This window comes from Phocoena sinus, chromosome 3, assembly GCF_008692025.1.
Source record: "Phocoena sinus isolate mPhoSin1 chromosome 3, mPhoSin1.pri, whole genome shotgun sequence".
NCBI lineage: Eukaryota > Metazoa > Chordata > Mammalia > Artiodactyla > Phocoenidae > Phocoena > Phocoena sinus.
In genome coordinates, this window is record NC_045765.1 from 112,178,267 (window position 1) to 112,201,912 (window position 23,646).

At 41.4% G+C, this 23,646-nt stretch overlaps 1 protein-coding gene across 3 annotated transcripts in view; it reads right to left on the bottom strand.

Annotated features, from left to right (window-relative positions):
• Positions 1–23,646, bottom strand: part of PDE8B (phosphodiesterase 8B) — a 151,345-nt gene that overhangs the window by 90,556 nt on the left and 37,143 nt on the right. For all 3 annotated transcript variants that reach the window (XR_004349109.1, XR_004349110.1, XM_032626077.1), the window contains exons 7-9: positions 9,409–9,549; positions 7,787–7,875; positions 5,594–5,654 (exon numbers count right to left, since the gene is read on the bottom strand). Coding sequence is in view for 1 of the 3 variants with exons in the window: in XM_032626077.1 (XP_032481968.1) it covers positions 5,594–5,654; positions 7,787–7,875; positions 9,409–9,549 (291 nt within the window). In the remaining 2 variants the exon portion in view is untranslated. The remainder of the gene's footprint in view (positions 1–5,593; positions 5,655–7,786; positions 7,876–9,408; positions 9,550–23,646) is intronic.

A 23,646-nucleotide genomic window follows, 5' to 3' on the forward strand; every position in this document is an offset into this window, starting at 1 on the left:
TGAGGCACACAAGTAGCCATCATGACGGTGGGCGTGATACACAGCAAAGAAGGTACTTTGGAGGCTCGAGGAGGGAGATGGAACTTGATGTTTCTTGGGCTGGACCATGGAGGGCTGCTAGAATTTGGGCACATGGAGCTGCAGGGAAATGGTGACAGGAGACAGGGTCCATTCACTAAACACAAAGCGGGGCAGGAGGAGGAGGAAGGCTAGGCTGGTGGGGGAGGCTCTGCTTGGTTTTGGACGTGGACTATACTCGACTCATTTCTGGATGGGCGTGAACAAGCCCTAGTGGGCCTGGGTCCTGCATTGTGGCTTCACAGCTCATAGCAGTTGGTTTGCACTGCTTGGGTTCACTAGTTTGTCTCTAAAAAGCCATCAGAATGTCATGTGATTCTCCCGCTAGCCATGTCACCTCTCACATGGACTTCATTCTTCCTCCTGTGATGTCTAAACTTTGCTGTTGGGAGAATTTTTTTCCTGTGAAAGTCAGTTCCCCTCCTTTCCCAGAGGTCTCCAAGGACTTGCCTCTCTGCATGAGTTTATGTTATTAAGTGAAAATTTCCTGATTCCAGACGAAACACTCAGTGCTGAAGGAGGCGTTTTATGTTGAACTAAATCTTACAAAAAAGTACATGATTCCTTTTGCTATTCTAGAATATTTTTCCAATATTCTTAAGAAAGAAAAACAAAGCTGGAGGTATCACACTCCCCAATTTCAAACTATGTTACAAATCTATAGTAATCAAGACAGTATGGTATTGGCATAAAAACAGACACATATTTATCTGCATAGATAGTTCAATGTATCTAATGATGTAGATCAATAGAGAGTCCAGACATAAACTCACATATATATGGTCAATTAATTTATGACAAAGGAGCCAAGAATATGTAAGGTGGAAAGAATAGTTTCTTCAGTAAATGGTGTTGGATTAAATAGCTACATGGAGGGCTTCCCTGGTGGTGCAGTGGTTGGGAGTCCACCTACCAATGCAGAGGACACAGGTTCCATCCTTGGTCCGGGAAGATCCCACATGCCGCAGAGCAACTAAGCCCGTGTGCCACAACTACTGATCCTGCGCTCTAGAGCCTGCAAGTCACAACTACTGAGCCCACGGGCCACAACTACTGAAGCCTGCACGCCTAGAGCCCGTGCTCCGCAACAAGAGAAGCCACCGCAATGAGAAGCCCGCGCACCACAACAAAGAGTAGCCCCCGCTCGCCACAACTACCGCAACTAGAGAAAGCCCGTGTGCAGCAACGAAGACCCGATGCAGCCAAAAATAAATAAATAAATTTTTAAAAAATAGCCACATGGAAAAGAATGAAACTGGATCACTGTCTTACACTATACACAAAAATCTACTCAAAATGGATTAAAGTCTTGAACTTAAAATCTGAAATCATGAAATTCCTAGAAGAAACCATAGGGGATAAGCTCCTTGATGTTGGTCTTGCAGTGATTTTCTGACACCAAAAGCAAAGGCAACAAAACCAAATATAAACAACTGGGACTACATAAAACTAAAATGCTTTGCATAGCAAAGAAAACCACCAACAAAATGAAAGGATATCCTACCAAATAGGAGAAAATATTTGCATATCATATGTCTGATAAGGGAGTTAGCATCTTAAAAAATATAAAGAACTCATACAACTCAACAGCAAAAAAACAAACCCAATAAAAAAATGGGTGGAGGATCTAAATAGATAGTTTTCTAAAGAAGACAAACAGATGGCCAACAGGTATACATATAGGTGTTCAACATCACTAGTTTTCAGGGAAATACAAATCAAAACCACAGTGAGATATAAACTCACACCTGTTAACATGGCTATTATCAAAAAGTAAAAAAAAATAACAAGTGTTGTCAAGGATGTAGACAAAAGGGAACCCTTGTGCACTGTTGGTGGGAATGTAAACTGGTGCAGCCACTATGGGAAACAGCATGGAAGTTCTTCAAAAAGTTAAAAATGGAACTACCATATGATCCAGAAGTTCCACTTTTGGGTATTTATCGAAAGGAAATAAAATCACTAACTCTAAAATATATATGCGGCCCCATACTCACTGCAGCGTTATTTACAATAGCCAAGACATGGGAACAACCATGGATGGTTGAATGGATAAAGAAAATGTGGTATATACACATACAATGAAATATTATTTAGCCATAAGAAAGAAGGAGATCTTGCCATTTGCAACAATATGGATGGCCCTTGAGGGTATTACAGTAAGTGAAATAAATCAGATAGAGAAAGGCAAATACCATATGTTATCACTAATAGGTGGAATCTGAAAAAACCCTCAGACTCATACACACAGACAACAGATCGGTGGTTGCCAGAGGTGGGGGTGGGGGGGGTTAGGTAAAAGGGATGCAGGAGACTTCCCTGGTGGCACAATGGTTAAGAATCCGCCTGCCAACGCAGGGGACACGGGTTCGAGCCCTGGTCCGGGAAGATCCCACATTCCGTGGAGCAACTAAGCCCGTGCGCCACAACTGCTAAGCCTGCGCTCTAGAGCCTGCGAGCCACAACTACTGAAGCCCGCATGCCTAGAGCCCATGCTCTGCAACAAGAGAAGCCACCACAATGAGAAACCCACGCACCGCAACAAAGAGTAGCCCCCACTCGCCACGACTAGAGAAAGCCCGCGCACAGCAACAAAGACCCAAGGCAGCCAAAAATAAATAAATTAATTAATTTTTAAAAACGGATGCAGGAGGTCAAAAAGTACAAACTTCCAGTTATAATGAATAAGTCCTGAGGATGTACAGCATGGACGATAGTCAATAATGCTATGCTGCATATTTGAAATTTGCTAAGAGTAGATATTAAAAGTTCTCAAAAAAAAATTTGTAACTACATACGGTGATGGATGTTAACTAGACTTACCGTGGTGATCATTTCACAGTCTATACAAATACTGAGTCATTTTTTTTTTAAAAAGCAGATGGACATGGATACCTTCGATGGGCTGAGGCACCAGCTGGAATCTCACTGCACTGAGTCTCCTCCCCTCTGGAGCTGCCTTCTCACTGGGAGGAGCCCAGGCATCTTGGGTCTGCCATGCCCCAGCTTGCTTCCTTGCCTGGCCAAGCTTCCTCCTGATCCCACACCACTTCCCAAGCCTCTGACATGTTACACTAAAATGGATTATGCCCTGAAGCCCTTCACATCCCTGAGAGACACCGTCCCTTCTTTTAAAATCTTCATCTAAGTCAAAGGCCATGTTTGATAGATATTCAAAAATAGACCACTGGAGGTACACACAAACACACACACACACAATGGAATACTACTCAGCCGTAAGAAAGAAAGACATTTTGCGATTTGCAACAACATGGATGGACTTGGAGGGTATCATGCTAAGTGAAATAAGTCAGACAGAGAAAGACTGTATGATATCACTTATATGTGGAATTTAAAAAATAAAACAAATGAATGAACAAAAAAGAAACAGACTCAGATATAGAGAACTAGTGGTTACCAGAGGGGAGAGGGAAAGGGGGAGAGGAAAAATTGGGTAGGGAATTAAGAGTTGTAAACTACTATGTCTAAAATGAATAAGCTACACAGATATATAGTATAACACAGGAAATATAGACAATATTTTATAATAACTATAAATGGACTATAACCTTTAAAAATTGCGAATAACTAAGTTGCACTTTTGAAACATATAATATGGCACATCAATTATACCTAAATAAAATAAATAGATTTGTATTAAAAATAGATCATTGGTAATTATGTTTGTTGGATACTTTTTAGTCAACAAACTTTACAGCATGAAGTGACAATACACACAATCCAGTACTAAAGTATAAACCAAAAAGAAAAAAGATCACAGATTCTTTTTGACCCACCTCCTAGAGAAATGGAAATAAAAATAAACAAATGGGACCTAATGAAACTTAAAAGCTTTTGCACAGCAAAGGAAACCATAAACAAGATGAAAAGACAACCCTCAGAATGGGAGAAAACATTTGCAAATGAATCAACGGACAAAGGATTAATCTCCAAAATATATAAGCAGCTCATGCAGTTCAATATCAAAAAGACAAACAACCAAATCCCAAAATGGGCAGAAGACCTAAATAGACATTTCTCCAAAGAAGATATACAGATTGCCAACAAACACATGAAAGGATGCTCAACATCACTAATCATTAGAGAAATGTAAATCAAAACTACAATGAGGTATCACCTCACACCAGTCAGAATGGACATCATCAAAAAATCTACAAACAATAAATGCTGGAGAGGGTGTGGAGAAAAGGGAACCCTCTTGCACTGTTGGTGGGAATGTAAATTGATACAGCCACTATGGAGAACAGTATGGAGGTTCCTTAAAAAACTAAAAATAGAACTACCATGTGACCCAGCAATCCCACTACTGGGCATATACCCCGAGAAAACCGTAATTCAAAGAGTCATGTACCACAATGTTCATTGAGGCACTATTTACAATAGCCAGGACATGGAAGCAACCTAAGTGTCCATCGACAGATGAATGGATAAAGGAGATGTGGCACATATATACAATGAAATATTATTCAGCCTTAAAAGAAATGAAATTGAATTATTTGTATTGAGGTGGATGGACCTAGAGTCTGTCATACAGAGTGAAGTAAGTCAGAAAGAGAAAAACAAATACCGTATGCTAACACACATATATGGAATCTAAAAAAAAAAAAAAGGTTCTGATGAACCTAGGGGCAGGATTGGAATAAAGACACAGAGGTACAGAATGGACTTGAGGACGTGGGGAGGGGGAAGGGGAAGCTGGGACGAAGTGAGAGAGTAGCACTGACATATATACACTAGCAAATGTAAAATAGATAGCTAGTGGGAAGCAGCCGCAGAGCACAGGGAGATCAGCTCGGTGCTTTGTGACCACCTAGAGGGGTGGGATAGGGAGGGTGGGAGGGAGACGCAAGAGGGAGGGGATATGGAGATATATGTATACATATAGCTGATTCACTTTGTTGTACAGCAGAAACTAACACAACATTGTAAAGCAATTATACTCCAATAAGGATGTGAAAAAAAGAGAAAAATATCAATACCGTTCTTGTTCTCTGAGATAAAACTACCTAAAAAAGTTCTTAAATACAGCAACTTACTAAAATTCTGTTACTTCAGAAAACACTCAAATATATTGTTCTACATGATATAATGGTTTAAAAAAATCATAGTACTAATTATAAATGATTTTTGTTTTTGACATGAATTTATAGGGGTGAGATGCTCAAATGCACATATAATTTTCACTTAAGAAATTAAGGTAGCAAATTAGAACATCTTTTATTTGGAGGAAAAATTTTATGCTCTCATAAAATATTATCGGTCCTGAGCTGCACAGTCACAAGCTAAATCATAACTGACATGCGTTACTAATAAAGTGTATAGGCTCGCTGGGGAATTTCTTTTACTATTTGTCTAAGGGCCTAATTTTGCCATAAAGCTTCTTAATTGGCAACTACAGTAAGATACGGAGAAAGACAAGTAGAGAACCGTGGTGAGAATGTAACGAACGCATGGTCAAGCCGACAAAGCAAATGAAGCAAACTGAATACCATACCTGCTTATTTTTGTCAGTAGTACAACACAGTTTCTTGAGGGAGACAAAATGCCTAATTTTCCTAATAACATAAATAATCAGTTATTAGTGAGTCAGATATGAGATGATTCAACAAATTAGCAAATGAAAACGTCAACAGAATCTTCTTCAAGTAAAACTCCAGGGTCCATTCTAGGGCAGATTTTAAATTCTGACAAAACACAGTCTATAAAAGATGCATTTTTTTTTTCACACACAGCCCACACATGCCTTCAGAAACTGGGCTTCCCTTTTAATCACAGCTGGCTCAGAAACACTTTCCTAATGGGTACTTCATTTTCTAACCAACTCCTGAGGCCTGGCTCCTAGATAGCATCAGTGACAGGATGAAATGCTACTCCAGACTTCAAGTTAAAATGGGATTTAATTCTGCTGACACTAATACTTTTATAGCTTATATAGAAGGCAAAGACTCATTTGGACAATGACCAAAGTTCATGGTTGTTGTTTTTACATTTAATATTCCACATTCTTTCACAGCCCGGTCATCATAAATGATGGCATTTTTCAGGCACAGAAAAACCCTCTTGTTTTAAGATCATGGACAGAATCCCAAAACAGCCTGTGGTGTTGCTCATTACCACAAGGACACCAGGGAAAGACAACAGGTGCCTTAGTCCTGCACAACGATCAGCTCAAGGTAGATTTTCTACTGAGTGAAGCTAGAATTACAGAGGACTATGTTAGATTTTACAGTAATGAATCTCTTCTCTCTGTGTCTCTGCTTCTGTCTGTCTGTCTCTGTCTGTCTTCCTCTTTGGTTCAGTTTTCTCTGGAGGACTCTGAAGAGTCCTGGTTATTCTGTAGTGAGCATCACTAAATAGGAAGAGGTAAAATTTTCCTACTTTTAGTTAAGAATTTCCTTTGACAGCTCACTGGGGGAAAATATTGGGGGAAAAAAATAACACTGTCTCTGGGCTCTAGAACTTCTTGCTCTTATCTGTCAAATCAGAAAAATCAGAAAAACTCATTCTGACAGAAATAACCAAACAATAACTCGGTCTCCTCCACCTTGTTACCTAGTAATTCTGGTCACACACACACACAGTGAATCTTAGCTTGAGAAGACGGTCTAAGGATGATGGTTGGAAACAATAATGTGATGGCCATCGTGGCCTCAGAGCTCTGACCGCTGGTGGAAATGGCCACACGGAAGCCTGTGCGCTCAGGAGGGATTTGGGGGCCTCTCTCTGTGTGCTCAAAACCCCTGGTCAGGGCTACCAGTGTCCCCACCATGCGGGGTGAAGCAAAGTGGCAGGAAACATGAGACAGTGGATTCTGAACGGAGGGGGGAACAATTTTGAAACTAACAAATAAGTAAAATTGGAGTGGAAACAACCTACAGACACTTTGCTGACTACAGAACATTTTCTAACCACACAATAAGAGTCACAGACAGGGCTCTCTTTGCTGGTTATTCACACTATAACTGCTCCTTTTGTACTTCCAAAACATCACCCAACAGCGTGTGTCCCTTGTAAACCTGTACTATGAAGCTGGCTGGTTGGCCTTCAGGCTTGTTTACAAAGGCTCCTCAGTGATGTACTGTTAGGGGGTCCTGTTTGGCTCCATAAACCTTCTCACAAAATGTAACTGGGAGAAGGAAATGGAATTGAGCATTTTCCTTATCTCTCTGCAAATGAACAGGCTCCTCTGGTAACCTGAGTTTCACATGGAATCAGATGTCTCAGCTTCTGGTCAGACACCTTTTTCTCCTAACCATGACCCCCAGGGTTCTCTCTTCCTTGTGGAACAAGCCCCGAGGACTGGAGAGAATCATCACAGAGCCGGTGCCTCAAGGAGAGAAGCTCAGCTCCCAGGTGGGGCTGAGGCAGCGAGCCCTGCTCTTCTGTGGTCTTTGTGATGACAGGGAAAGGCTTAGAAACTGAGCTCCTTGTGGCGTGGGGACAGTGGACCCACAGACAATCAGGCGGAAGTGGACAGTCGGGGTGATGCTTCATAAAGCCCACAAGCAGAAGAAGAGCCTGTGCTGTTTTGGGGCTGCTGCCGGCCACATGGAGGTGTCCTCGGCAGGTACTACGTACAGACCCAATCCTACTGTATTTGTGGGTCTAACACACTTGCATTTCCATATACAAACCCAACGCCCACAGGGGCCCCTCAAAACAATAGAGTTTAAGAGTTGGCGCTCACCCTCCTTGGCCAATCACTGGAGTGATCTTCACATGCTGTTGGATGCTGTCACCGGATTTCCGTCTGGCATAGTAAACCCCCTGCCACTCCTACATAAAGAGAGCTCTTAAAATCCTTCTGTCCAGGCATTCGGTGGCTCCTACAGAGGGTCTCATCAAGTTCAGCCATGAAGTTCCCACATGCTTTTGTTACATTCCACAAAATACCGCTCCATAGTTGCACCCACCGCGACGGTGACTATGTAAGGCTCATCGTCACAGTGCACAGAGCCCACCAGAGCAATGAGCCCACCACCAGGGGCTGCCCCTCCCGGTTCTGGGACACTTGAGCAGTGGGTGCCATTGCTGCTCTCAGCCCTGTGGGTGTAGGGGCACCAGGTCAAGGGGTTCTTCTGAGGTCATTCTCGAGATCTTTACAACAACCTGTGAGCTTGATATTATCACCCTTCATTTGCAGATAGGTAAACAGAGGCTCAGAGATGCTGACTAATGTGCCCACGTGAGTAAGTGAAAAATGTGGTTATAAATTTATCTCTTAACTTTCCTTGAAGCCCATCATCCTTCTACTATCCTATCGGGCCTCCAGCCAAGCCTTCTCTGGGCTTAATCTGGCTCCTGGCAGTTTCCATGGATGGGGAGTGTGAAGGGGAGTGTGAAGACTTGCTGTGGCCCGACCCTGAGGAACCGGCTAGGATAAAGAGCCCGGTGACCTCAAGGGGGGGCCTGTGGCACCTCCACTATTTCTGGGAGGAAGTGGTTGAATTAGACCTGAGACTTTTTTCAGCCTTTTCCTGCCCGCACACTCACAAAGAATGGCTAACTGGTATGCATGTTGGGGTCACTAGATGTGTGGCAGTACTCTCCAGGCAGATTTTTTGGAGGACTTGACAATGTCCTGTTTCCTTTTCAGTCTCACTGCCCCAATGTTCTTTTCTTTTACTAATTTTGGCCATGATATATAAGCCAAACATTTTATTTCTATAAAATGGTTCCCCATTAAATAAATACAATGCTTATCTAACTACTTCACATCAGAGAAAGCATCTGAATGATTAAAAGAAAGGCAGTTCCAGCTATGAGAGCAATGCTCCTCTGGAAAGGAAGGCTTGTGGAGAGATGCCCACTGCACCTGCACCACTGCCTTCATCTGCTGGGATGCAGTGGAGGTCGCTGGACAAACTGAACTGTGATGGGTAAAGAGAGCAGAAAAAGGAAAACTGGGCCTGTAAGACATGTAAATACTGATATTAAATGCTCTTGGTCCCCAAAACACTAGATGAACTAAAAAATATAGAACAGCTCTTCTCAGAGATAGGTATGAAATTCCAGCCATGACAGGTGAGATTCATCCATGTGAAGGAAGAAATTTCCTTACACAAGATCACCAGATTCTACACCATCAGGACAAGCACCAGCTTCACTTGCTATCCAAAATTAACTCAAAAGTTAACTCATCTTGCAAACGTAAAGGATTTTTCACTTAATTGCAACGTTATTAAAGAAGCCAACGTTAAAGACGTGACATAAAAACTCACAGAAGAAAAAATGCATTGGGGAAGGGTTTGTGGACTCCTTCAGCTTCACCCAACTTGCCCTTCTCTATTTTTTTTTTTTTTTTTTTACCTTGCCCTTCTTGATGCAGGTGTTGATGGTGTCAAGAAGGTCCGCCCGGTTCTTGTCACTTTTGGGCAGCTCGGCGAGTTCTTTCCCCAGGAGCTCACCTTTGTGGTAGCCCATCATCCTTTCAAAGGCTGGGTTGACATACTGTGAACGGGAAGCAGTTAAAGGTCAGGGCAGGGTGCTGTGTGCCTCGCAGGAACGCTTGTTGGGACACAGAGGAAACGTGCCCTGGGCGAGCGCTCTCCAATGGGGGTGCTGACCCGACCCCCCAGCCCCAAATGCCCCCGGAATAGGTGCTTCCCTCCTGAGCAGCAATGCGTTCATTCAACTGCCATCCCAGCACCCCAGGCCCTCTGGGAAATCGGAAGACATTCTTCAGTAGAAAAAGAGCAAGAAGCTTTTATCTGCTAGTGCCAGCCTCCAATGGGCCTTATTCATCACCTACCACCCATGAAACAAGAAAAAACTCAGAAAAAAAGAACAAATAAAAATTAACTAGAACTCCATGCAACAGATTGTGGCTTCTATTAGTCACCTCTCTACAAAGAAGCAATTCGATCTCTCACATCTAGATATCATTAATAGATAATTGCCACTGTCTATTAACCAATGCTCTAGCTTGGGGCCGCTTCTGGTCTAACTGAAGAATAAATTAAGTTAAAAGCCTTGGGCAGCGGCTTCCCTGGTGGCGCAGTGGTTGAGAGTCCGCCTGCTGATGCAGGGGACATGGGTTCATGCCCCGGTCCGGGAAGATCCCACATGCTGCAGAGCCGCTGGGCCCACGGGCCATGGCCGCTGAGCCTGCACGTCTGGAGCCTGTGCTCCGCAATGGGAGAGACCACAACAGTGAAAGGCCCGCATACCGCAAACCGCCCCCCCCCCCCCCGCCGGCCCCCCAGCTTGGTACATGCTGGGACCAGCAGACTCAGAAGTTTCTTTCCAAAATTCTGCCCAGGGCCCTGGAATTTAGAGCTATCACCTCGGCTGGTTCTTGGCTGCTATCCCCACCCTCCAATTTCTTCTCAAAGAACAGAGTCACCAGATGAGCCGCTGAGTGGAGGGGACAAGGGACGAAGAATGTGGGGAAAACATGAGCGCACTGTATCTAGGTCACAGATTTCTTTGGGCATAATTGATATCCATCTGATGTTTCAGAAACGGTCTTGCAAACTGTAATCACTCTTGCCCTCCACGGGGATGACAGCAGTGAGGAACTGAGTGATGCAGGGACATCTGGGGAGCTATTCTCTGGCGAACACAGCTTCTGCTAGTACAATTACCCCTGGGAAGTGGATGAGTCGGGAAGTTGCTCTGGAGCCCTTGGCACCAGGCATTATGAAGGTCGCTGAAGAGGAGGAGGTGGCGACACTGTCTTCACTGATCTCCTACCACTTCATGTGGTGGTCACTGTCCTCCCTGGGCTGGGCAGCAGGACCCCTGCTCACCAGTTCAGCCCCACAGTGCCCTGGCCCGGCCCTGCATGCAGCTGAGCAGTGCGTGCTTGTCTCCCACGTGTGGGCATCTGCCCAGTTGCTCTCTGCTTAGAAAGCCCTTCCCCATCTCCTAGTCACGTCAACTCCAATTTTTCCCTCCCCTCCTCCAGCAAGCTGTCCTTGAGCCCCTGCCCAGTCTGAGTTTGTGCCACTCCTACAACTCCCACTCTCTCCTGTGCAGGCTTCTGGTGACTTATTACACTGAATCTATATTTTTCTCTCTCTCTCTCCCCCACGAGACATGAAAATCCTCAAGGGCAAAGGCTACTTTGGATTTATCTTTGGATACGCAGAACTGTTTACTAAATATCTGAGGAATGGATAATTTGAGAATGTATTATTTCCCTTATTTGTTGGCTAAATTCTCATACATTTTCACATGTGTTTATTCTGCTTTTGCTACTAGGTTGCAAATATGGGTAGAAATCATAGCTCTACTTTCATGCCAGGTGACCTCACAATGCAGCAGATACTCTAGGACATGGATTATGGAGCCAAGGCAACTAAGTTCAAATCCTGGCTCTGCCCATTACTAGCTACATAACTTGTGGGCAGGTTGCTTACCTTCCCTGGTCCTCAATTTCCTCATGTGTAAAATGGCTACGACAGTAGTACCTGATTCATAGAATTGTTTTAACAAATAAATGAGTATGTATAAAATGTTTAGTACTGGGACTTCCCTGGTGGCACAGTGGTTAAGAATCCACCTGCTGGGAGACCATCAAGATGGCAGAAGAGTAAGACGTGGAGATCACCTTCCTCCCCGTAAATACATCAGAAATATCTACACGTGCAACAACTCCTACAAAACATCTACTGAACGCTGGCAGAAGACCTTAGACCTCCAAAAAGGCAAGAAACTCCCCACGTACCTGGGTAGGGCAAAAGAAAAAAGAAAAAACAGAGAAGAAAGAATAGGGACGGGACCTGCACCAGTGGGAGGAAGCTGTGAAGGAAAGGTTTCCACACACTAGGAAGCCCTTTCACTGGTGGAGACAGGGAGTGGCGGCAGGGGGAAGCTTCGGAGCCACAGAGGGGAGCACAGCAACAGGGGTGCAGAGGGCAAAGCTGAGAGATTCCGGCACAGAGGATCGGTGCCGACCAGCACTCACCAGCCCAAGAGGCTTGTCTGCTCAGCCACTGGGGTGGGCGGGGGCAGGGAGCTGAGGCTTTTAAGTTTCATTAGATCCCATTTATTTATTTTTGTTTTTATTTCCATTACTCTAGGAGGTGGATCAAGAAAGAACTTGCTGTGATTCATGTCAAAGAGTGTTCTGCCTATGTTTTCCTCTAAGAGTTTTGTAGTGTCCAGTCTTACATTTAGGTCTCGAATCCATTTTGAGTTTATTTTTGTGTATGGTGTTAGGGAGTGTTCTAATTGCATTCTTTTACATGTAGCTGTCCAGTTGTCCCAGCACCACTTATGGAAGAGACTGTCTTTTATCCATTGTATACCCTTGCCTCCTTTCTCATACATTAGTTGACCATAGGTGCGTGGGTTTATCTCTGGGCTTTCTATCTTGCTCCATTGATCTATGTTTCTGTTTTTGTGCCAGTACCATATTGTCTTGATTACTGCAGCTCTGTAGTATAGTCTGAAGTCAGGGAATCTGATTCCTCAAGCTCCGTTTTTTTCCCTCAAGACTGTTTTGGCTATTCGGGGTCTTCTGTGTCTCCATACAAATTTTAAGGCTTTTTGTTCTAATTCCATAAAAAATGCCATTGGTAATTTGATAGGGATTGCACTGAATCTGTAGATTGCTTTGGGTAGTATAGTCATTTTCACAATATTGATTCTTCCAATCCAAGCACATGGTATATCTCTCCATCTTTTGGTATCATCTTTAATTTCTTTCATCAATGTCTTATAGTTTTCTGCATGCAGGTCTTTTGTCTCCCTAGGTAGGTTTATTCCTATGTATTGTATTCTTTTTGTTGCAGTGGTAAATGGGAGTGTTTTCTTAATTTCTCTTTCAGATTTTTCATCATTAGTGTATAGGAATGCAAGAGATTTCTGTGCATTAATTTTGTATCCTGCAACTTTACCAAATTCACTGAGTAGCTCTAGTAGTTTTCTGGTGGCATTTTTAGGATTCTCTACGTAGAGCATCATGTCATCTGCAAACAGTGACAGTTTTACTTCTTTTCCAATTTGTATTCCTTTTATTTCTGTTTCTTCTCTGATTGCAGTGGCTAGGACTTCCAAAACTATGTTGAATAATAGTGGTGAGAGTGGACATCCTTGTCTTCTTCCTGATCTTAGGGGAAATGCTTTCAGTCTTTCACCATTGAGAATGATGTTTGCTATGGGTTTGTCATCTATGGCCTTTATTATGTTGAGGTAGGTTCCCTCTATGCCCACTTTCTGGAGAGTTTTTATCATAAATTGGTGTTGAATTTTCTCAAAAGGCTTTTCTGCATCTATTGAGATGATCAAATGGTTTTTATTCAATTTGTTAACAGGGTTTATCACATTGATTCACTTGCGTATATTGAAGAATCCTTGCATCCCTGGGATAAATCCCACTTGCTCATGGTATGATCCTTTTAATGTGCTGTTGGATTCTGTTTGCTAGTATTTTGTTGAGGACTTTTGCATCTATATTCATCAATGATACTGGTCCGTAATTTTCTTTTTTTGTAGTATCTTTGTCTGCTTTGGGTATCATGGTGATGGTGGTCTCTTAGAATGAGTTTGGGAGTGCTTCGTCCTCTGCAATTTTTTGGAAGAGTTTGAGAAGGATGGGTGTTAGCTCTTCTCTACTTGTTTGATAGAATCCTCCTGTGAAGCCATCTGGTCCTGGACTTTTGTTTGCTGGAAGATTTTTAATCACAGTTTCAATTTCATTACTTGTGATTGCTCTGTTCATATTTTCTATTTCTTCCTGGTTCAGTCTTGGAAGGTTACACCTTTCTAAGAATTTGTCCATTTATTCCAGCTTGTCCATTCTATTGGCATAGATTTGCTTGTAGTACTCTCTTAGGCTGCTTTGTATTTCTGCAGTGTCTGTTGTAACTTCTCCTTTTTCATTTCTAATTTTATTGATTTGAGTCCTCTCCCTCATTTTCTTGATGAGTCTGGCTAATGGTTTATCAATTTTGTTTATCTTCTCAAAGAACCAGCTTTTGGTTTTATTGATCTTTGCTATTGTTTTCTTTGTTTCTATTTCATTTATTTCTGCTCTGATCTTTATGATTTCTTTCCTTCTGCTAACTTTGGGTTTTGTTTGTTCTTCTTTCTCTAGTTCCTTTAGGTGTAAGGTTAGATTGTTTATTTGAGATTTTTCTTGTTTCTTGAGGTAGGCTTGTATAGCTATAAACTTCCCTCTTAGAACTGCTTTTGCTGCATTCCATACGTTTTGGATCGTCGTGTTTTCACTGTCATTTGTTTCTAGGTATTTTTTGATTTCCTCTTTGATTTCCTCAGTAATCTCTTGGTTATTTAGTAACGTATTGTTTAGTCTCCATGTGTTTCTGTTTTTTACGTTTTTTTCCCCTGTAATTCATTTCTAATCTCACAGCGTTGTGGTCAGAAAAGATGCTTGATATGATTTCAATTTTTTAAAATTTACTGAGGCTTGATTTGTGACCCAAGATGTGATCTGTTCTGGAGAATGTTCTCTGCGCACTTGAGAAGAAAGTGCAACCTGCTGTTTTTGGATGGAATGTCCTATAAATACCAATTAAATCTATTCTGTCATTTAAAGCTTGTGTTTCCTTATTTATTTTCATTTTGGATGATCAGTCCATTGGTGTTAGTGAGGTGTTAAAGTCCCCCACTATTATTGTGTCACTGTCGATTTCCTCCTTTATAACTGTTAGCAGTTGCCTTATGTATTGAGGTGCTACTATGTTGGGTGCATATATATTTATAATTGTTATATCTTCTTCTTGGATTGATCCCTTGATCATTATGTAGTGTCCTTCCTTGTCTCTTGTAACATTCTTTATTTTAAAGTCTGTTTTATCTGATATGAGTATAGCTACTCCAGCTTTCTTTTGGTTTCCATTTGCATGGAATATCTTTTTCCATCCCCTCACTTTCAGTCTGTATGTGTCCCTCGTTCTGAAGTGGGTCTCTTGTAGACAGTATATAGATGGGTCTTGTTTTTGTATCCATTCAGCAAGCATGTGTCTTTTGGTTGGAGGATTTAAGCCATTCACGTTTAAGGTAATTATCGATATGTATGTTCCTGTGACCATTTTCTTAATTGTTTTGGGTTTGTTTTGTAGGTCCTTTTCTTCTCTTGTGTTTCCCACTTAGAGAAGTTCCTTTAGCATTTGTTGTAGAGCTGGTTTGGTGGTGCTGAATTCTCTTAGCTTTTGCTTATCTGTAAAGCTTTTGATTTCTCCATCGAATCTGAATGAGATCCTTGCCTGGTAGAGTAATCTTGGTTGTAGGTTCTTCCCTTTCAACACTTTAAGTATATCATGCCACTCCCTTCTGGCTTGTAGAGTTTCTGCTGAGAAATCAGCTGTTAACCTTATGGGAGTTCCCTTGTATGTTGTCATTTTTCCCTTGCTGCTTTCAATAATATTTCTTTGCCTTTAATTTTTGCCATTTTGATTACTATGTGTCTTGGTGTGTTGCTCCTTGGGTTTATCCTGTATGGGACTCTCTCCGCTTCATGGACTTGGGTGGCTATTTCCTTTCCCATGTTAGGGAAGTTTTGGAATATAATCTATCCAAATATCTTCTTGGGTCCTTTCTCTCTCTTGTCTCCTTCTGGGACCCCTATAACGTGAATGTTGTTGCGTTTAATGTTGTCCAAGAGGTCTCTTAGGCTGTCTTCATTTCTTTTCATTCTTTTTTCTTTATTCTGTTCCACAGCAGTGAATTCCACCATTCTGTCTTCCAGGTCACTTATCCGTTCTTCTGCCTCAGTTATTCTACTGATTCCTTCTAGTGTATTTTTCATTTCAGTTATTGTATTGTTTATCTCTGTTTGTTTGTTCTTTAATTCTTGTAGGTCTTTCTTAAACATTTCTTGCATCTTCTCGATCTTTGCCTCCATTGTTTTTTCGAGGTCCTGGATCATCTTCACTATCATTATTCTGAATTCTTTTTCTGGAAGGTTACCTATCTCCACTTCATTTAGTTGTTTTCCTGGGGTTTTATCTTGTTCCTTCATCTGGTACATAGCCCTCTGCCTTTTCATCTTGTCTATCTTTCTGTGAATGTGGCTTTTGTTCCACAGGCTGCAGGATTGTAGTTCTTCTTGCTTCTGCTGTCTTCCCTCTGGTGGATGAGGTTCTCTAAGAGGCTTGTGTAAGTTTCCTGATCGGAGGGACTGGTGGTGGGCAGAGCAGACTGTTGCTCTGGTGGGCAGAGCTCAGTAAAACTTTAATCTGCTTGACTGTTGATGGGTGGGGCTGGGTTCCCTCCCTGTTGGTTGTTTGGCCTGAGGCAACCCAATACTGGAGCCTACCTGGGCTCTTTGGTGGGGCTAATGACAGACTCTGGGAGGGCTCTAGCCAAGGAGTACTTGCCAGAACTTCTGCTCACCCTGGGGACTGTCCTTGTCCCCAGGGTGAGCCACAGCCCCCCCTCCCCTGCCTCTTCAGGAGACCCTCCAACACTAGCAGGTAGGTCTGCTTCGGTCTCCCCTGGTGTCACTGCTCCTTCCCCTGGGTCCCGATTTGCACACTACTTTGTGTGTGCCCTCCAAGCATGGAGTCTCTGTTTCCCCAAGTCCTGTCGAAGTCCTGCAATCAATTCCCACTAGGCTTCAAACTCTGATTCTCTAGGAATTCCTCCTCCCATTGCCGGACCCCTAGGTTGGGAAGCCTGACGTGGGGCTCAGAACCTTCACTCCAGTGGGTGGACTTCTGTGGTATAAGTGTCCTCCAGTCTGTGAGTCACCCACCCAGCAGTTATGGGATTTGATTTTGCTGTGATTGCGACCCTCCTACCTTCTCGTTGTGGCTTCTCCTTTGTCTTTCGATGTGGGGTATCTTTTTTAGTGAGTTCCAGTGTCTTCCTGTCGATGATTGTCCAGCAGCTAGTTGTGATTCTGGTGTTCTCACAAGTTGGAGTGAGAGCACGTCCTTCTACTCTGCCATCTTCTTTTTCATTTATTTCTGATTTGATCTTTATGATTTCTTTCCTTCTGCTAACTTTGGGTTTTTTCTTCCTCTTTCTCCAGTTGCTTTAGGTGTAAGATTAGCTTGTTTATTTGAGTTCCTCCTCTCTTTGGGAGAAGCGATATATATGTTTTTCTCCTTTTGCTCTTTTTATGAGTGTGTATGTGTATGTTTCTGTGTGTGATTTTGTCTGTATAGCTTTGCTTTTACCATTTGTCCTAGGGTTCTCTCTGTCCGTTTTTTCTTTTTTTTTTAGTATAATTTTTAGCACTTGTTATCATTGGTGAATTTGTTTTTTTGGTTTGGTTGTGCTCTTCGTTACTTCTTTTTTTTTTTTTTAACTACTTTTAAATTCTTTTTTATTTTTAATAATTATTTTAATAACTTTATTTAATTAATTTAAATAAAGATTAAATAAATTAATCTATTTATTTATTTATTTATCCCTTTTATTCTGAGCCATCTGGATGACAGGGTCTTGGTGCTCCAGCCGGGTGTCAGGCCTGTGCCTCGAAGGTGGGAGAGTCGAGTTCAGGTCCACCAGAGGCCTACCAGCTCGACTTAATATTATATGGAGAAAATCTCCCAGAGATCTCCATGTCAACGCTAAGACCCAGATCCACTCAACAACCAGCAAGCTACAGTGCTGGACACCCTATGCCAAACAATTAGCAGGACAGGAAAACTACCCCACCCACTAGCAGAAAGGCTGTCTAAAGTCATAATAAGGTCACAGACACTCCAAAACACACCACTGGACGTGGACCTGCCCACCAGAAAGACAAGATCCAGCCTTGTCCATCAGAACACAGGCACTAGTTCCTTCCACCAGGACGCCTACAGAACCCACTGGGGGCAAACACCAAAAACAACGGGAACTACAAACCTACAGCCTGCAAAATGGAGACCCCAAACACAGTAAATTAAGCAAAATGAGAAGACAGAGAAAAACACAGCAGACGAAGGAGGAAGGTAAAAACCTACCAGATCAAACAAATGAAGAAGAAATAGGCAGTCTACCTGAAAAAGAATTCAGAGTAATGATTGTAAAGCTGATCCAAAATCTTGGAAATAGAATGGAGAAAATACAAGAAACATTTAACAAGGAGCTAGAAGAACTAAAGAGCAAACAAACAATGATGAACAACACAATAAATGAAATTAAAAATTCTCTAAAAGGAATAAATAGCAGAATAACCAGGGCAGAAGAACGGATAAGTGACCTAGAGGATAAAACAGTGGAAATAACTACCACAGAGCAGAATAAAGAAAAAAGAATGAAAAGAATTGAGGAAAGCCTCAGAGACCTCTGGGGCAACATTAAAGGCACCAACATTCGAATTATAGGGGTCTCAGAAGAAGAAGAGAAAAAGAAAGGGACTGAGAAAATATTTGAATAGATTATAGTTGAAAACTTCCCTATTATGGGAAAGGAAATAGTTAATCAGGTCCAGGAAGCGCAGAGAGTCCCATATAGGATAAATCCAAGGAGAAACACAGCAATACACACATTAATCAAACTATCAAAAATTAATTACAAAGAAAAATTTTAAAAGCAGCAAGGGAAAAACAACAAATAACATACAAGGGAATCGCCATAAGGTTAACAGCTGATCTTTCAGCAGAAACTCTGCAAGCCAGAAGGGAGTGGCAGGACATATTTAAAGTGATGAAAGGGAAATACTTACAACCAAGATTACTCTACCCAGCAAGGATCTCATTCAGATTTGAGAGAGAAATTAAAATGTTTAGAGACAAGCAAAAACTAAGAGAATTCAGCACCACCAAACCAGCTTTACAGCAAATGCTAAAGGAGGTTCTCTAGTCAGGAAACACAAGGAAAGGAAAAGACCTACAAAAACAAACCCAGGACTTCCCTGGTGGCGCAGTGGTTGAGAGTCTGCCTGCCAATGCAGGGGACATGGGTTCACGCCCCAGTCTGGGAGGATCCCACATTCCACGGAGCAGCTGGGCCCATGAGCCGTGGCCGCTGGACCTGCCCGTCTGGAGCGTGTGCTCCACAATGGGAGAGGCCGCGGCAGTGAGAGGCCCGCATACCGCATAAAAAAACAAAAACAAAAACAATTAAGAAAATGGTAATAGGAACATAGATATTGATAATTACCTTAAATGTAAATGGATTAAATGCTCCAACCAAAAGACACAGACTGGCTGAATGGGTACAAAAACAAGATCCATATATATGCTGTCTACAAGAGACCCACTTCAGACATACGGACACATACAGACTGAAAGTGAGGGGATGGAAAAAGATATTCCATGCAAATGGAAATCAAAAGAAAGCTGGAGTAGCAATTCTCATATCAGACAAAACAGACTTTAAAACAAAGACTATTACAAGAGACAAAGAAGGACATTACATAACGATTGAGAGATCAATCCTAGATTAGGATATAACAATTGTAAATATTTATGCACCCAACAGAGGAGCATCTCAATACATAAGGCAAATGCTAAAAGCCATAAAAGGGGAAATCGACAGTAACACAATCATAGTAGGGGACTTTAATACCCCACTTTCACCAATGGACAGATCACCCAAAAAGAAAATAAATAAGGAAACACAAGCTTGAAATGATACATTAAACAAGATGGACTTAATGACATTTATAGGACATTCCATATAAAAAGAACAGAATACACTTTCTTCTCAAGTGCTCATGCAACATTCTCCAGGATAGATCATATCTTGGGTCACAAATCAAGCCTTGGTAAACTTAAGAAAATTGAAAACATATCAAGTATCTTTTCCAACCACAACACAATGAGACTAGATATCAATTACAGGAAAATATCTGTAAAAAATACAAACACATCGAGGCTAAACAATACACTACTTAATAATCAAGAGGTCACTGAAGAAATCAAAGAGGAAATCAAAAAATACCTAGAAACAAATGACAACACAAACACGACGACCCAAAACCTATGGGATGCAACAAAAGCAGTTCTAAGAGGGAAGTTTATAGCAATACTTCCTACCCTATGAAACAAGAAACAACTCAAATAAACAATCTAACCTTACACCGAAAGCAACCGGAGAAAGAAGAACAAAAAAACCCCAAAGTTAGCAGAGGGAAAAAAATCATAAAGATTGGATCAGAAATAAATGAAAAAGAAATGAAGGAAGCAATAGGAAAGATCAATGAAACTAAAAGCTGGTTCTTTGCGAAAATAAACAAAATTGATAAACCATTAACCAGACTCATCAAGAAAAAAGGGAGAAGACTCAAATCAATAGAATTAGAAATGAAAAAGGAAGTAACAACTGACACTGCAGAAATACAAAGGACCACAAGAGATTACTACAAGCAACTATATGCCAATAAAATGGACAAGATGGAAGAAACTGTCAAATACTGAGGAAAGCAAAACCTTCCGAGACTGAACCAGGAAGAAATAGAAAATATAAGCAGACCAATCACAAGCACTGAAATTGAGACTGTGATTAAAAATCTTCCAACAAACAAAAGCCCAGGACCAGATGGCTTCACAGGCGAATTCTATCAAACATTTAGAGAAGAGCTAACACCTATCCTTCTCAAACTCTTCCAAAGTATAGCAGAGGGAGGAACACTGCCAAACTCATTCAATGAGGCTGCCATCACCCTGATACCAAAACCAGACAAAGACGTCACAAAGAAAGAAAACTATAGGCCAATATCACTGATGAACACAGATGCAAAATCCTCAACAAAATACTAGCAAACAGAATCCAACAGCACATTAAAAGGATCATACACCACAATCAAGTGGGGTTTATCGCAGGAATGCAAGGATTCTTCAATATACACAAATCAATCAATGTGATACACCATATTAACAAAATGAAGGAGAAAACCCATAGGATCATCTCAACAGATGCAGCAAAAGCTTTTGAGAAAATTCAACACCCATTTATGATAAAAACCATCCAGAAAGTAGGCATAGAGGGAACTTACCTCAACATCATAAAGCTCATATATGACAAACCCATAGCCAACGTTGTCCTCAATGGTGAAAAACTGAAACCATTTCCACTAAGATCAGGAACAAGACAAGGTTGCCCACTCTCACCATTATAATTCAACATTGTTTTGGAAGTGTTAGCCACAGCAATCAGAGAAGAAAAAGAAATAAAAGGAACCCAAATCAGAAAGGAACAAGTAAAGCTATCACTGCTTGTAGATGACATGATACTATATATAGAGAATCCGAAAGATGTTACCAGAAAACTACTAGAGCTAATCAATGAATTTGGTAATGTAGCAGGGTACAAAATTAATGCACAGAAATCTCTTGCATTCCTATACACTAATGATGAAAAATCTGAAAAGAGAAATTAAGGAAACACTCCCATTTACTATTGCAACTAAAAGAATAAAATATCTTGGAATAAACCTACCAAAGGAGACAAAAGCCCTGTATGCAGAAAACTATAAGACACTGATGAAAGAAATTAATGATGATACAATCAGATGGAGAGATATGCCATGTTCTTGGATTGGAAGAATCAACATTGTGAAAATGACTATACTACCCAAAGCAATCTACAGATTCAATGCAATTCCTATCAAAGTACCACTGGCATTTTTCACAGAACTAGAACAAAAAATGTCACAATTTGTATGGAAACACAAAAGACCCCGAATAGCCAAAGCAATCTTGAGAAAGAAAAATGGAGCTGGAGGAATCAGGCTCCCGGACTTCAGACTACACTACAGAGCTACAGTAATTAAGACAGTATGGTACTGCCACAAAAACAGAAATACAGATCAATGGAACAGGATAGAAAGCCCAGAGAAAAAACCCATGTACATATGGTCACCTTATTTTTGATAAAGGAGGGAAGAATATACAATGGAGAAAAGACAGCCTCTTCTCTAAGTGGTGCTGGGAAAACTGGACAGCTACATGTAAAAGAATGAAATTAGAACTCCCTAACACCATACACAAAAACTCAAAATGGATTAAAGATGTACATGTAAGGCCAGACACCATCAAACTCTTAGAGGAAAACATAGGCAGAACACTCTATGACATAAATCACAGCAAAATCCTTTTTGACCTACCTCCTAGAGAAGTGGAAATAAAAACAAAAATTAAAAAATGGGACCTAATGAAACTTAAAAGCTTTTTAGAGCAAAGAAAACCATAAACAAGATGAAAAGACAACCCTCAGGATGGAGAAAATATTTGCAAATGAAGCAACTGACAAAGGATTAATATCCAAAATATGCAAGCAGCTCATGCATCTCAGTATCAAAAACACAAACAACCCAATCCAAAAATGGGCAGAAGACCTAAATAGATATTTCTCCAAAGAAGGTATACAGATTGCCAACAAACACATGAAAGAACGCTCAACATCATTAATCATTAGAGAAATGCAAATCAAAACTACAATGAGGTATCACCTCACACCGGTCAGAATGGCCATCATCAAAAAATCTACAAACAATAAATGCTGGAGAGAGTGTGGAGAAAAGAGAACACTCTTGCACTGTTGGTGGGAATGTAAATTGATACAGCCACTATGGAGAACAGTGTGGAGGTTCCTTAAAAAACTAAAAATAGAACTGCCATATGACCTAGCAATCCCACTACTGGGCATATACCGTGAGAAAACCATAATTCTAAAAGAGTCGTGTACCACAATGTTCATTGCAGCGCTATTTACAATAGCCAGGACATGGAAGCAACCTAAGTGTCCTTCAACAGATGAATGGATAAAGAAATTGTGGCACATATATACAATGGAGTATTACTCATTCATAAAAGAAACAGAATTGAGTTATATATAGTGAGGTGGATGGACTTTGAGTCTGTCATACAGAGTGAGGTAAGTCAGAAAGAGAAAACCAAATACCATATGCTAACACATACATATGGAATCAGAAAAAAAAATGGTTGTGAAGGCCCTAGGAGAAGGACGAGAATAAATACACAGACCTACTAGAGAATGGACTTGAGGACACAGGGAGGGGGAAGGGTAAGCTGGGACAAAGTGAGAGAGTGGCATGGACATATATACACTACCAAATGTAAAATCAATAGTTAGTGGGAAGCAGCCACATAGCACAGGGATATAGGTCAGCTCGGTGCTTTGTGACCACCGAGAGGGAGGGAGGGAGATGCAAGAGGGAAGAGATATGGGGATATATGTATATGTATAGCTGCTTCACTTTGTTATACAGCAGAAACTAACACACTATTGTAAAGCAATTATACTCCAATAAAGATGTTAAAAAAATAAATTAAAAAATAGAAAAGTAAAAAAAAGAATCCGCCTTCCAATGCAGAGGACATGGGTTCGAGCCCTAGTCCAGGAAGATCCCACATGCCGCGGAGCAACTAAGCTTGTGCACCACAATGACTGAGCCTGTGCACCTAGAGCCCGTGCTCTGCAACAAAGACATGCCATCGCAATGAGAATCCTGCGCACCACAACAAAGAGCAGCCCCGCTCAACCGCAACTGGAGAAAGCCTGTGCGCAGCAACGAAGACCTAAGGCTGCCAAAATAAAAACATTTTTTTAAATTAAAAAAATGCTTAGCACTGCCTCTGGCACATGGTAAGCACCATGTAAGTGTTTTAAAGTAAACAGATAGGTAGTTTCAATGGATGGATGGGTAGGTAGCTATTGTTCCTAAATGTTAAGTGC